The sequence below is a fragment of the Pristis pectinata genome, chromosome 34 (assembly GCF_009764475.1).
Source record: "Pristis pectinata isolate sPriPec2 chromosome 34, sPriPec2.1.pri, whole genome shotgun sequence".
NCBI classification, from domain to species: Eukaryota; Metazoa; Chordata; class Chondrichthyes; order Rhinopristiformes; family Pristidae; genus Pristis; species Pristis pectinata.
Genome location: NC_067438.1, coordinates 15,198,699 through 15,213,164, shown reverse-complemented (window position 1 = coordinate 15,213,164; position 14,466 = coordinate 15,198,699). Strand labels below are relative to the sequence as shown.

The following is a 14,466-nucleotide window of genomic DNA, read 5'->3' as shown; positions in this document are numbered from 1 at the left end:
TGCTCGATGAGCTCACTGCTCGATGATCTCACTGCTCGATGAGCCCACTGATGGATGAGCTCACTGCTCGATGAGCTCATTGCTCGATGAGCTCGCTGCTCGATGAGCTCACTGATTGATGAGCTCACTGATCGATGAGCTCACTGATGGATGAGCTCATTGATTGATGAGCTCACTGATCGATGAGCTCACTGCTCAATGAGTTCACTGCTCGATGAGCTCACTGCTCGATGAGCTCACTGCTCGATGAGCTCACTGCTTGATGAGCTCACTGATCGATGAGCCCACTGCTCGATGAGCTCACTGATGGATGATCTCACTGCTCGATGAGCCCACTGCTCGATGAGCTCACTGATGGATGATCTCACTGCTCGATGAGCTCACTGCTCGATGATCTCACTGCTCGATGAGCCCACTGATGGATGAGCTCACTGCTCGATGAGCTCATTGCTCGATGAGCTCGCTGCTCGATGAGCTCACTGATTGATGAGCTCACTGATCGATGAGCTCACTGATGGATGAGCTCATTGATTGATGAGCTCACTGATCGATGAGCTCACTGCTCAATGAGTTCACTGCTCGATGAGCTCACTGATTGATGAGCTCACTGCTCGATGAGTTCACTGCTCGATGAGCTCACTGATTAATGAGATCACTGATTGGTGAGCTCGCTGATCGATGAGCTCACTGCTTGATGAGCTCACTGATTGGTGAGCTCACTGATCGATGAGCTCACTGCTCGATGAGCTCACTGATTGATGAGCTCACTGCTCGATGAGCTCACTGATTGATAAGCTCACTGATCAATGACATCACCAAGTGATGAGCTCACTGATTGACGACCTCATTGATCGATGAGCTCATTGATTGATGACATCACTGATTGATGACCCCACTGATCGATGAATCTTATCCTCCAATCTTTTGCTATCCCTCTTTATCTATTTCTCTGTTCTTATCTAAGAGTCTCTTAAATGTCCCTATTGAATCAGCATCGATCACCACCCCCGGCAGTGTGTTCCAGGCAGCCACCACTCTCTGTGTAAAAAACCTACCTCTGACATCTCCCCTGAACTTTCCTCCACTCACCTTAAATGGACGTCCTCTGGTATTGGCCGTTGCCGCCCTGGGGAAAAGGTGCTGACTGTCCACTCTCTCTGTGCCTCCCTTAATCTTATAAACCTCTATCAAGTCGCCTCTCATCCTGTGTCTCTCCTAAGAGAAAAGCCCTAGCTCGCTCAACCTATCCTCATAAGACAAGTTCTCTAATCCAGGCAGCATCCTGGTAAATCTCCTCTGTACCCTCTCTGAAGCTTCCACATCCTTCCTATAATGAGACAACCAGAACTGAACACAATACTCCAAGTGTGGTCTAACCAGAGTTTTATACAGCTGTAACATTGCAATTAAGTTCAAGAGCTCGTGGCTCTTGAACTTAGTCGCCCAACTAATGAAGGCCAGCACACCATATGCCTTCTTAACCATCCCATCCACTTGCACGGCAACTTTGAGGGATCTATGGACAGACCCCAAATCACTCTGTTCTTCCACACTGCTAAGAATCCTGCCATTAACCTTGTATTCTGCCCTCAAGTTTGATCTTCCAAAGTGTATCACCTCACACTTTTCTGGGTTGAACTCCATCTGCCACTTCTTTGCCCAACACTGCATCCTGTCGATATCTTGTAGTAACTTACAACATCCTTCTGCACTGTCCACAACACCTCCAACCTTCGTGTCATCTGCAACTCGTATGCATTCCTCCCCAAAGATCCAGTTACCCAATTAAATGGGACTAGCTTGGATGGGGCATCTTGGTCAGCATGGACCAGTTAGGCTGAAGGGCCTGTTTCTGTGCTGTATGATCTGTAACTCTACCCCTCACCCTCCTGTTAGGTACAAGATTTCCATTCCTATCTCCTGCTCTCACCTGTGCTTTCCAGGTGGTAGTCTGTGGAACTGAGGACACCCTCCTTACTACAATCCACGGACTGTTACACCCGAGGCTTGGCATCCACCAACCAAGCACCGCAGGCCGTCGCCTCTCCTACTGCTTTAGGCTGGGTGCAGTGACCTGTTGGGGTCAGATATCACTGCCAGGGAGTTGGCCCTATCTGGTGCCAACAGAGAGTGGTCAATGGGGCATTCTCATTATCAGGTGCTTGGCATGGTCAATGGGGCTGCAGGATTGGAAGATGGGAGCAACCCCTCTGGGTTTTAAAGAGATCGTTGTTTATGCACGGTCTAATTGCACAGGCACCATTTCCCTATGTTCCATTCACTGACCGTGCAAAGTGCCACATATGAGGACTCTGAAGACAGACGAGGTGGTACCAGTGGGTCGCTGGCATGTAATCGACCCCCAGGAACTGTTAACGAGTTCCCAATGTGAAAGCCTTTCTTGGGCAGCCTCATCACTTCGTGGAATGAACCGGCGAGGAAACGTGTGTCCGACCGGTTCAGAATGAGCTGCTTCCTGCAGCACCAAGGAGCCTGTGAGTGGGAAACTATGGAGAAGACTCCAGTTCGATCATGGGTAACAGTCCTGCTAAAGGCAGGGTGTGAGTCAGAGAAGGGGAGTGGGGCTGAGAGTTTGCAACGTGGGGTGAGACTTCCATCTTTTCCTCAGGCAACTCAGCAGATTAAACCGGTGAGGAGCGCTACCTGTTCCTTACAGTACCGGACAATAATTCCTTCTATTTCAATCAGTGTCGGTGTTGACCAGCAGTTAACACCCTTGCCTCCCAGCTAACTGTTGCTTCAGGACCCTCTCCAGACTGCTCACATCTAATCCATCCCTATGCTCCCGTGCAGTACTGCATTACACTCAGGTGGTTGTGAAATAAAGCCCCACTCAACATAAAGTCGAGGAAGTCTTCCCAGCGGCCCTGGGGAATGCCCAATATCCAACGGCCAATGTCACGAAGATACAAGTGAGCCTAATTATTAATCCTTTTGCTTCCCGTGGGATCTTGCTATGTGAAATTGGCTCTACGTCATTGCAACAGTGAGTGCAGTTCACCAAAGCACAGTTGTTATGGCTCCCTGGGTTGCTGAAGCTGCTATATGAATGCAATTCCTTTTATTCTGGCAATTGATTTTAGCATCACTCTGCTTTATAGCAGCTCGTTCATTGCTTTTTTTTCTTCCTTCCAGGGTGAAGATGGCTTCCCGGGCTTCAAGGGAGACATGGGTCTCAAGGGTGAAAGAGTAAGAACATTTATTTATGAATAACTTGCGTTTCCCAAGTGCAAAGATAAATGACTTCATTCGAAGACTGTTCCTGGAGTGTCTCCGAGCTTTGGCAGTGGTTTGGAGCTGTCAACATGCCATGCTTTTGGCATGAAAACAATCGGTTAGATGCAAGAGTAAAGCTCCCCCTGCACTGTCCCATCACACAGAGTCTGACACACTTCACCCTCACACTAGTTGTGAAAGTCGCATAAAGAGCAAGAATTTCAACAGGAGGACTCACAGAACAGCATTGTTAGGTTGCGCTACCGACGCCTTGCAAGTCCTCTCACTTGTCAGTGTGAAGCCCAGTGGATGCGGTCTTTGCAGCCTCTTAAGGGGGCATGCAATGCAAGCCACAGGGGAGTGTTGAAAGAATGGGTGTATTGGTAATTGTCACATGCACTGAGATACAGGGAAAAGCTTTTGTCTGCGTGCCATCCAGACAGATGATTCCATACATCGGTACATCGAGGTAGTGCAAAAGGACAACAGAATGCAGAGTATAGTGTTACAGTTACAGAGAAAGTGCAGTGCAGGCAGACAAATAAAATGCAAGGGCCATGACGAGGTAGATTGGGATGTGAGAGGTCAAGAGTCTGACGACAGAGCGATAGAAGTTGTCCTCCAGTTTGGTGATATGTGTGCTCAGGCCTTTGTAGCTTCTGCCTGACGGGAGAGGGGAGAAGAGAGAATGTCCGGGGTGGGAGGGGTCCTTGATTTCATTGACTGCTTTCCCAAGGCAGTGGGAAGTGTAGACAGGGTCCGTGGAGGGGAGGCTGGTTTCCGTGATGGACTGGGCTGTTTTAACAACTCTCTGCACTTTCTTGTGGTCTTGGGCAGAACAGTTGCCACACCAAGCTGTGATGCATCTGAATAGGATGCTTTCTATGGTGCATCTGTAAAACTTGGTGAGGATCATCAGGAGTCATGGGTGTGCAGTGATGGGATGCAGGTGTTCCCAAGGACTCGGGGGGGGGGCCTGCTCAAACGGGTGAAGGAGAATGGCCGCAGGAGGCATGTTGTGGATGTGGGCCACATGAGGTTCTCCAGGGTGACAGAGACAAGTTGTGCAGCAGACTGCAGGTGCTGGACTCTGGAGTACGAAATGAGCTGGTGGAGGAACTCAGCGGGTCGGGCAGCATTTATGGAGGGAAATGGACAGTCGAGGTTTCGGGTCGAGACCCTTCATCTGGACTGAACAACAGAGGAGAGATAGGCAGCACGTACCACCAGGCTCAAGGACAGCTTCTACCCCGCTGTTATAAGACAATTGAACGGTCCCCTAGAACGATAAGGTGGACTCTGGACCTTGCCATCTACCTTGTCGCCTTAATGTCTGCCTGCACTGAACTTTCTCTGTAACTGTGTCAGTGGCTGCTGTGAATTGCCCCCAGTGTGTGGATGGCTGCGAGAATCCGGGGAGGAGATGCTGGGAATGCGGGGAGATTAACAAATGGGATTGGTGTGAATGTGCGGTTGATGGTCGGCACGGACTCGGTGGGCCAAAAGGCCTGTGACCGTGCTGCATCTCTTTGTGACTCTGTGGGTGAGGGTCAGCTGCCGACATGTATGCCACAGGAATGGAGCAGTCTTGTCCAATGCTTGGTTCGGGTTTCTGGTGTCCAGAGGGAGGTGGTAGTGTTGAGGGTCAGCTTCATTCCTGAAGGAACATCCTGTCTCATTCAGATTCCCAGCCAGCGCTGACTTTGTGGAGATCCTGTCTGAGCAATCAGCACACATTCGTTGTAATAACCTCGTGCGATTGTCACATCGTTTTAAGCTGTCGAGGTTTGAGCTCATGGAGCCTCACTCACTGAATCAAAGCCCTGACACTTTTAAGTCAAGAACGTGCTGCATCTTTCAAAGAACAGACCATCTAATTATCCCCTCATTCTGCTCCATTGCCAGTCCTGCCAGCTCAGAAGGTTTGGGCCTGGTTCAAGGAACACTGCAGGACTGATGAGGCTGTGAATGGGATCTTGCTTTAGCCAGGTGTTAACCACATCATTGGCATGGAGAAGAGGATGACTGTGGCACTCCCAGTGTCCCGGGAATTATACTCTGCATCTACCCCATGTTGTTCCCTGCGGTTTCCATCTTTGGCTAGTGGAAAAGATTTTAACACTATCAGTACTCTGGAAGAGTTGCTGAGTGCATCAAATCTGTGCTGTACCTGCCGTGGGAGTGTGTAGAGGGAGCTTCACTCTGTGTCTGACCCCGGGAGTGTGTGATGGGACAGTGTAGAGGGAGATTCACTCTGTGTTTGACCCCTGGAGTGTCTGATGGGACGGTGTAGACGGAGATTCACTCTGTGTCTGACCCTAGGAGTGTGTGATGGGATGGTGTAGAGCGAGCTTCACTCTGTGTTTGACCCCGGGAGTGTCTGATGGGACGGCGTAGACAGAGCTTCACTCTGTGTCTGACCCCGGGAGGAGCTCTCTCAGTCTGTGAGTGAGGAGATCCCTCTGTGTGGAGGATCTCCCTCAGTCTGAGGAGATCCCTCAGTCTATGGGTGAGGAGCTCAGTCTGAGATCCCTCAGTGTATGGGTGAGATCCCTCAGTGTGTGGGTGAAGAGATCCCTTGGTCTATGGGTGAGGAGATCCTTCAGTGTGTGGGTGAGGAGATCCTTCAGTCTGTGGGTGAGGAGATCCCTCAGTCTGAGGAGATCCCTCAGTGTGTGGGTGAGGAGATCCCTCAGTGTGTGGATGAGGAAATTCCTCAGAGTGTGGGTGAGGAGATCCCTCAGTGCGTGGATGAGGAAATTCCTCAGTGTGTGAGTGAGGAGCTCCCTCACTGTGGGTGAGGAGATCCCTTGGTCTGTGAAGAACCCTGGACAATGCTAATTCATCACCATGGGAGGGGAGAACCCCTGACTTCTCTCTACTGTCCATGCCTGAGCATTCCGGACACCTGGACACCCGGACAGACCACTGATAGGAAGGGTGGTAACACTGACGCCTTTCCAATTGTGTTTGCAGGGCGAGATCGGGCCGAGTGGCCCCCGAGGGGAGGACGGACCTGAAGGGCCCAAAGGTCGAGTGGGACCTCCAGGTGACCCAGGTCCAATAGGTGCGACAGGTGAGAAGGTGAGAGACCTTGTGCTTTGGTACATCTCAGACGGGCAAAGCGTTCTCGTTAACGTTAATGTCGGGTGAGAGGGTTCCCCACCCGCCATCCGCTCTCCACTCCCCCTCCCCAACCTCCCCACTTCCTCACGCACCTCGAGCACCTCCCGCTCCCACCTGCCCCTTCCCCTCTCCGCTGCCCCCTTCCCAATTCTCCCACTTCCTTTCCACCTTCCCAATTCCTGCTCCGTCCGCTCTCATTCCCACTTCTCCCTGCGTCCTCCTCGCTTCCTCTCCCCGCGCTTTGTCCTCCGTTTTCTCTCCCCCGCCCTTCCCCACTCCTCCCTCCTCAGCCCACTCCCTGCTCCCCGTTCCCCATTCCCCCTCTCTGTTTTCTCCCCCTTCCCGTCTCCATCACCCCGACTCATTCCCCGCCCTCCCGTTTCCTCTCCTCCTTCCCACACTCCTCTTGTTCTCCTCCCCGGTTTCCCCTTTCCCTCTCTTTTCCTCCTGCTTTGCCCCTACCTTGCCCTCTTGACTTTTTCCCCTACCCACCACTACTTCCCTCTCTCCCGTACACCCCCACCCTTCCTCCCCATTCATCGTTTTCCCCTCTTTTCTCCCTCCTCACCTCCTTTCCGCACCTCCCACGGCTTCCTGGCCTTTCCTTGCCTTGCAAAGAAGGGTGAATGAAGTCGACTCAGTGGATTGGGTCCTGATCACCATCTCCTTCTGAGCTTCCAACATCATGTTCCCTGTATCCTCGTTCCCTGTTACCTGCTTCCAGCTCCGTATCAAGCACTCCCCCCCTCTACCTTTGCCCTTCTGGTGTTCAAACGCTAACTTATGACTTGTTACCTTGAGGTGACCATTCCAAGGCTCTGTTGACTGATTGCAAGACCCCAACCTTCTTGCTGCTGGTATCCTGGCCTTACGCAAGATCTTATTTACATTCTGATTCTCTCTTCCAATGCAAATTAAAATTTCCATCTTGCCCTGACATTTATTTGTTGGCTCCTTCCTCCCCATGCTCCCCCCTTAAGCCCAGCAACCTTTCGTGCCTCAATTTGCCTCCTTCTCCTTTAAGCCATTGCCCGGACCAAACACTGAGTCACCATTTCTGATATCTCCCCATGCACCTCAAGGTTAACCTCTGTTTGACAGGTAACCCTGGGAGTTAACATGGGGCATATTATTGTGTTGAAGGTGCTATTTAAGTATGTTTTTGTTATCTGCCAAATATATAACGTGGCACTTATTGTGGCTATCACTGTTTAACATCAAGTGTTCTGTTTCAGGGTAAGCTTGGAGTACCTGGTCTTCCCGGATACCCAGGACGTCAGGGTCCCAAGGTAAGGATGTCAGGGTGACCGGTCTAATCCGGAACAGAAACTCAGTAATATTGCATCATGTTCAAGTTCATAGATCGCAGGGGGTCCATCCTTGAGCATCATTGCTGTTCCTTCATCGCCGCTGGGTCTGAATCCCAGACTTCCCTCTCTGAGCACGGTGGGAGAGCCTGTGGGGTCACACACATGGGAACAGGCCCTTCAGCTCACCAACTCTGTGCTGGCCGTCAAGTGCGCACTAACACGTATCCTACGCTGATCCCATTTCACTCTCCCCACATTCCCATCAACCCCAGATTCCAATACTCACCCACACACTGGGGACAATTTACAGCGGCCAATTAATTACCAACCTGCTTTGGCATGTTGGGGGGTTGGGGTGGAAACCGGAGCACCCGGGGGAATCCAGAGGGAGAATGTGCAAACTGCACACACACACACACACACACACACGAACACACACACACACACGAACACACACACACACACACACACACACGAACACACACACACACACACGAACACACACACACACACACACACGAACACACACACACACACGAACACACACACACACACAAACACACACACACACGAACACACACACGAACACACACACACACACGAACACACACACACACACACACGAACACACACACACACGAACACACACACACACGAACACACACACACACACGAACACACACACACACACACGAACACACACACACACACGAACACACACACACACACACACACGAACACACACACACACACGAACACACACACACACACACACACGAACACACACACACACGAACACACACACACACGAACACACACACACACACACACGAACACACACACACACACACGAACACACACACACACACGAACACACACACACACACGAACACACACACACACACACGAACACACACACACGAACACACACACACACGAACACACACACACACACACAAACACCCACACACACACACACACACACGAACACACACGAACACACACACACACACACACACACACACACACACACACACACACACACACACACACACACAGCACCGGAGATCGGGATCGAAGCTGGGTCTCTGGAGCTGTGAGGCGGTGGCTCTACCCGCTGCACTCCTCTGCTGCTGTGGGGACTGCCCCAGTCATTCTCCAGAGATCTGCAGTAATGGCTCACCCTCAGCTTATCAGGAGCAATAAGGGATGGGCAATAACTGGTGGCCTTGCCAGTGACGCCCAGATTCTCTGAATGAATAACTGAAAGGAAAATTCTAGATCCTTTGCACCTGTGTGAACAGGTTGGACCCTGCAGCCTTTCCAAGCATGCAGCCAATCGTCACGTCCTCCCCTGTAAAATCGCTGACTCAGTTCTGTCCAGAAATTACACCTTAGGGATCTGCACTTCTGTCTTTCATGGAGTCACGCAGCACGGAAACAGGCCCTTCGGCCCAACTCGTCCGTGCTGACCAACTTGTCCACCTAAGCCAGTCCCACTTACCCGCATTTGGCCCGTGTCCTGCTAAGCCTTTCCTGTCCACGTTCCTGTCCAAATGTCTTTTAAACTTTGTAACTGTACCCACCTCTCCCACTTCCTCTGGCAGCTCGTTCCACACACCCACCACCCTCTGTGTGAGGAAGTTGCCCTTCTGGTCCCCTTTCAATCTTTCACCTCTCACCTTACCCCTATGCCCCCTAGACTCCCCTACCCTGAGAAAAAAACTGACTCTCTACCCCCTCATGTCTTTTGGGATTAATGCCCCGTTCAGTTGGTGATGCACTGGCAGGTTAAGGTAATTGTCTGAAGGCAGGGCTGGAGGGAGGACATTGAGGCATCTGTGACCCGCCACTGCTGAGCCTGTCTAACCCCTGCCTTCTTTCCCCAGGGTTCTCTCGGTTTCCCAGGATTCCCAGGCACCAACGGCGAGAAAGGTGCTCGGGTAAGTTCTGAGAAACAACGCAATGAAGGCGCTAACAAAGAAGGACGCGCTCGGTAACTTGAGCCAATCACTTTTGCTGAGCTTCTCCCCCACCGTCCGCATCCCTTTCTCCACTTTAACACTCTATCTATTTCACAACCTCCTTTTCCCTTTCGGTATTTCTTCGAGCTTCCCCCCCCCACCCCCCCGTTGTTATGGATTCACCTTCTGTTCCTCTCGTCCCCCTCTAACTCGCTTCTCCATTTTCTTCCCTGATTTTCTTTTCAGCATTTTTCCCCTCTATCTCCTCCATCTGGTCTCCTCTCTTTCCACTCAATTTCTACCTCTTCATCTCTGCTTCCTCAGCCTCCCCCTTTGCGCCTTCGTCCATCTGCCTTATCCTTCTCCATGCCCTCTGTCGCTCTTCGGTTCAGCCCCTTTACCTCCTCTAAACCAACTCCTCCTTTGCTCTCTCCCTTCTTCTCTTTCACTTCCTTCTGCGTCTTTCTCTACATCGCAACCTCATTCTTCCTTCTATCCTCACAGGGTCTGCAAGGCAAGTTGGGACAAAGAGGGCAACGTGGACCCACGGTACGTCGGATCTTTACCAATTTCAATTGAGTTCTTTCTCGATGTAGTTGGCGGATATCGGCAAAGTTGTGGGTAGTGAGGAAGGTCGTCAAAGGATACAGCGGGACATAGGCCAGTTGGAAATGTGGGCAGAGAAATGGCAGATGGAGTTTAATCCAGACACGCGTGGGGTGTTGGACTTTGGGAGGTCAAGTGTAAGAGGAAAGTGCACGGTAAACGGCAGGACCTTTAGGATTACGAATGTACAGCAGGATCTTGGGGTGCAAGTCCATAGCTCCCTAGAAGTGGCAACACATGTGGATAGGATTTTAAAGAAGGCGTACGGCACGCTTGCCTTCATCGGTCAGGGCATTGAGTATAAAGTAGGCAAATCATGTTGCAGCTGTATAAACCTATCTACAGGCCACATTTGGCACTTCTGGTCGCCCCATTACAGGAAGGATGTGGAGGCTTTGAAGAGGGTGCAGAAGAGGTTCACCAGGATGCTGCCTGGTTTACAGAGTATTCGCTGTAAGGAGAGGTTGGATTAATTTCTCCGGGATGTCGGAGGCTGAGGAGCGACCTGATGGAAGGATATAAAATTATGAGTAGATAATCTGAGTCTTTTTCCCAGGGTGGAAATTTGACATTTCCATCCTGGGAACGTTTAAAGGAGATTTGTGAGGCAGGTTTTTTACACAGAGAGCGGTGGGTGCCTGGAACGGGCTGCCAGGTGTGGTGGTGGAGCCAGATACAACAGCAATGTCTAAGAGGCATTTAGACAGACACATGAACAGGCAGGGAGTGGAGGAATATGGATCATGTGCAGGCAGGTGGGATGAGTTTAAATGGGCATCATGGTCAGCACAGATATCGTGGGGCCGAAGGGCCTGTTCCTGTGCTGTACTGTTCTATGTCGTTATTGCAAAGTATTTATCATCGGAAGAGTGAGACTGAGAGGGGTCTCAGCCAATTGTTAGGTTGGTTAGGGTGCATGTGATTCCCACCTCCCAGCTCCTCCTCTGCCAGGACCTGGACTTGACTAAGTAATAACGTTGCCTTTCTTTCTCAGGGACCACGAGGTCAACGGGGCCCAAGAGGAGCGACTGGCAAACCAGGTGCTAAGGTGAGGAGAATGGGTGTGTGCAGGGTCTGACGATCCCAGCATTGATGCACCCACTTGTTTGTTAAATGGCATCTGATCTTAGAGTGAAAGCATCTACTGAGGGCTGGGTATATAACGGGGAGAGTGTTAGAACTGAGAACATTATTATGGGTGGGGTGCATAGTAGAAAGATTAGATAAGAAATCTTTACTAGTCACATATACATTGAAACACACAGTGAAATGCATCTTTTGCGTCGAGTGTTCTGGGGGCAGCCCGCAAGTGTCGCCACGCTTTCGGCGCCAACGTAGCATGCCCACATCTTCCTGACCCGTACGTCTTCGGAATGTGGGAGGAAACCGGAGCACCCGGAGGAAACCCACGCAGACACGGGGAGAACGTACAAACTCCTTACGGACAGCGGCCGGAATTGAACCCAGGTCGCTGGCGCTGTAACGCGTTATGCTAACTGCTACACTACCGTGCCTGCCCAGAGTGTTATATCTTACAGGCTGAAACCTCTGCATATGAGAGAGTCTGTGTTATAAATCAGAGCTCCTAAATGAGGTCTGGGTACATAATTATGTTATAACAGAGAGCTTTGCTTTGGGGCTATGTACTGGAGCTTGGAGCTTTATACCAGGTGTGGGATGGGGTCCCAACATGTGATAACAGGTGTTATAGCTGGGAGCTTTGTACTTAGAGCAGGACAGAGAGTGTCTTAATAGTGAGATAATGGAGACCATTAACACGCTATAACTGTGGACCTTGTACCAGATGAGAAGTTGGAACAATGTGCTTTGAGTGGTGCCTTTAAGCTTTGGACAGGGTCTAACAGAGTCTTTGGGGCTGTAACCTGGGAGTTGGGAAGGAAGCAGGGTGGTGTTACCGAGGGTGGATCAGTGTGTAGTTTCAGTGAGGACTCTTGTTACTTGGTCGAGTCACCGCAGGAAGCAGACTCACCCCACTGGACAAACCACGGCAACTCATCCTGTTCGTTTTGCTCTTTCGACAGGGAACCTCAGGAACCGACGGTCCTCCAGGTCCTTCCGGAGAAAGGGTGAGTCCGTCCGGCCTCCAGTGAACCCCTGCCTTCTGAAGAGGAAAAGGGGTCAAGCAGTCCAAGACAGTCCAAGCCTCCTCTTCCATCAGTCAGCACTGTCCACCCACCGACACCACCCCCCCCCCCACCACTTCACAGCCAACGCCGTTGTCTCTGCCAGGGTCGCCTCTCACCGTCCATTCAGTGGCCCTGAACCATTCCTTAATGCTGAGGAGATGAAGGAATGTGGGGAGATCATGGAAAGAGGACACTTGGGAATGATCAGCCACGATCATATGAAATGGTGGTGCAGGGTCAATGACCCACTCCTGTTCCTATTGTCGACTCGGTGTACAGACGGATCTTGGGGTCCAAGTCCATAGCTCCCTGAACGTTGCCATGCCATGATAAAGAAGGTGTAAGGCATACGTGCCTTCATTGGTCAGGGGACTGAGTCAGAGTCAGGAAGTCGTGTTGCAGCTGTATAAAACCTTGGAGCACCGTGTGCAGTTCTGGTCGCCCCATTGTGGAGGTTTTGGAGAGGGTGCAGAAGAGATTTACCAGGATGCTGCCTGGATTGGAGGGCATGAGCCACAAGGAGAGGTTGGACAAACTTTGGTTGTTTCCTCTGGAGCGTCAGAAGCTGAGGAGTGTTCCTGTATATAAAATTTTGAGAGGCAGGGATCGGGTAGATAATCCGAATCTTTTTCCCGGGGTATAAATGTCAAGCTCTGGAGGACTTTCGTTTAAGGTGAGGGGGGGGGAAAGTTTAAAGGGGATGTGCGGGGCAAGTTTTTTACACAGAGAGTGGTGGGTGCCTGGGGTGGGAGTGGAAGCAGATACGGCAGTGGCGTTTAAGAGGCTGTTAGATAGACACATGAATATACAGGCAGTGTGTGGCAGAAGAGATTTAGTTTAATTTGGCATTGTGGTCGGCACAGACATTGTGGGCCGAAGGGCCTGTTCCTATTGCTGTACTGTTCTTTGTCCTAAGTTGTTCTTCTGTGTGGGACAATGGCGAGGGAGGGGAAATGGGACTAATGGGAGGCAACATTGACCTGATGGGCCAAACAGCCTCCTTCTGTGTCATTATAATGTAGGATAGATCTACTCCTCATTAGTGGAAGGTTTATTCTGGGCTTTACAACATTTCCTCAGTGTTCTGGGTTATTGACATTATTCGAACACCTCCCAGACTCCAGTCACTTCCCCTGGGGGTGAACCCCCGAACTCACCAAGCATGGGGGGGGTGGTGGGGGTAGTTTTTGGGCCGTGAGGTGGTAAATCCTGCAGCAGACCCACTGCCCCTTTGCGCTTCCGAGATGAGACTGCTCAGTAACTCTCCCTTAAGCGCCCACAATGAAGCAGGCCAAGGCGATGTGGGGAGTCCATCTCAGGCAACAATTCACGCAACACTGCATAAGGAGATCCCAGGACAGGAGACCTGAAGCTCGAGCAAAGAAACAAATACTGCAGAAGATGGAAAGCTGAAATAAAATGGAAAGGGCTGGAATTACCCAACAGGTCAGGCAGCACCTGCGGAGAGAGAAACCATTTACCTTTCAGCTCGGTGACCTTTGATTAAAGAGGTGGGTTTATTAAAGTGGCAGGTTAAGGAAAGAGAGAGAGGTGGAAAGACCATTGAAGACTGGAGACCACAGAATGAGGCCATTCAGCCCATCCTGTCTGTCCTGGTTCGGAAACAGCAAAACGGAAAGCAAAATACCGCAGCTGGTGGAAACCCTGAAATAAAAGCGGAAAATGCTGGAAACGCTCAGCAGGTCAGGCAGCGTCTGTGGGGATGCAGGCTCTTTGACCTGAAGCATTAACTCTTGTTAGTCTTTCCACAGACGCTGCCCGATCTGCTGAGTTTTTCCAGCATTTTCAGCTTTTATCTTACCCACTCAGCCTCCCCCACCTCCTAACACTCGGTTCCTAACCCTACATGTCACTGTCCTTTAAGGACGCACTCAAGCACATTTTAAATGTGATGAGAGTTCCAGACCCCCAATACCCACTGGGTGAACATACTTTTCCTCGTCTCCCCTCTAATCCTTCTACCAGTCACTTTAAATCTACACTGTTCAATTATCCAGGCCCCTGATGATGTTATACACCTCATTTAAGTCTCCCCCAAGCCAAGAAAAACAATCC

At 50.9% G+C, this 14,466-nt stretch overlaps 1 protein-coding gene across 1 annotated transcript in view; it reads left to right on the top strand.

Moving 5' to 3' along the window:
* Positions 1–14,466, top strand: part of LOC127586103 (collagen alpha-1(V) chain-like) — a 234,419-nt gene that overhangs the window by 155,807 nt on the left and 64,146 nt on the right. Inside the window, 7 exon segments of the mRNA XM_052043933.1 lie at positions 3,157–3,210; positions 6,214–6,321; positions 7,599–7,652; positions 9,563–9,616; positions 10,142–10,186; positions 11,238–11,291; positions 12,286–12,330. Of these exon segments, the coding sequence (XP_051899893.1) occupies positions 3,157–3,210; positions 6,214–6,321; positions 7,599–7,652; positions 9,563–9,616; positions 10,142–10,186; positions 11,238–11,291; positions 12,286–12,330 (414 nt within the window).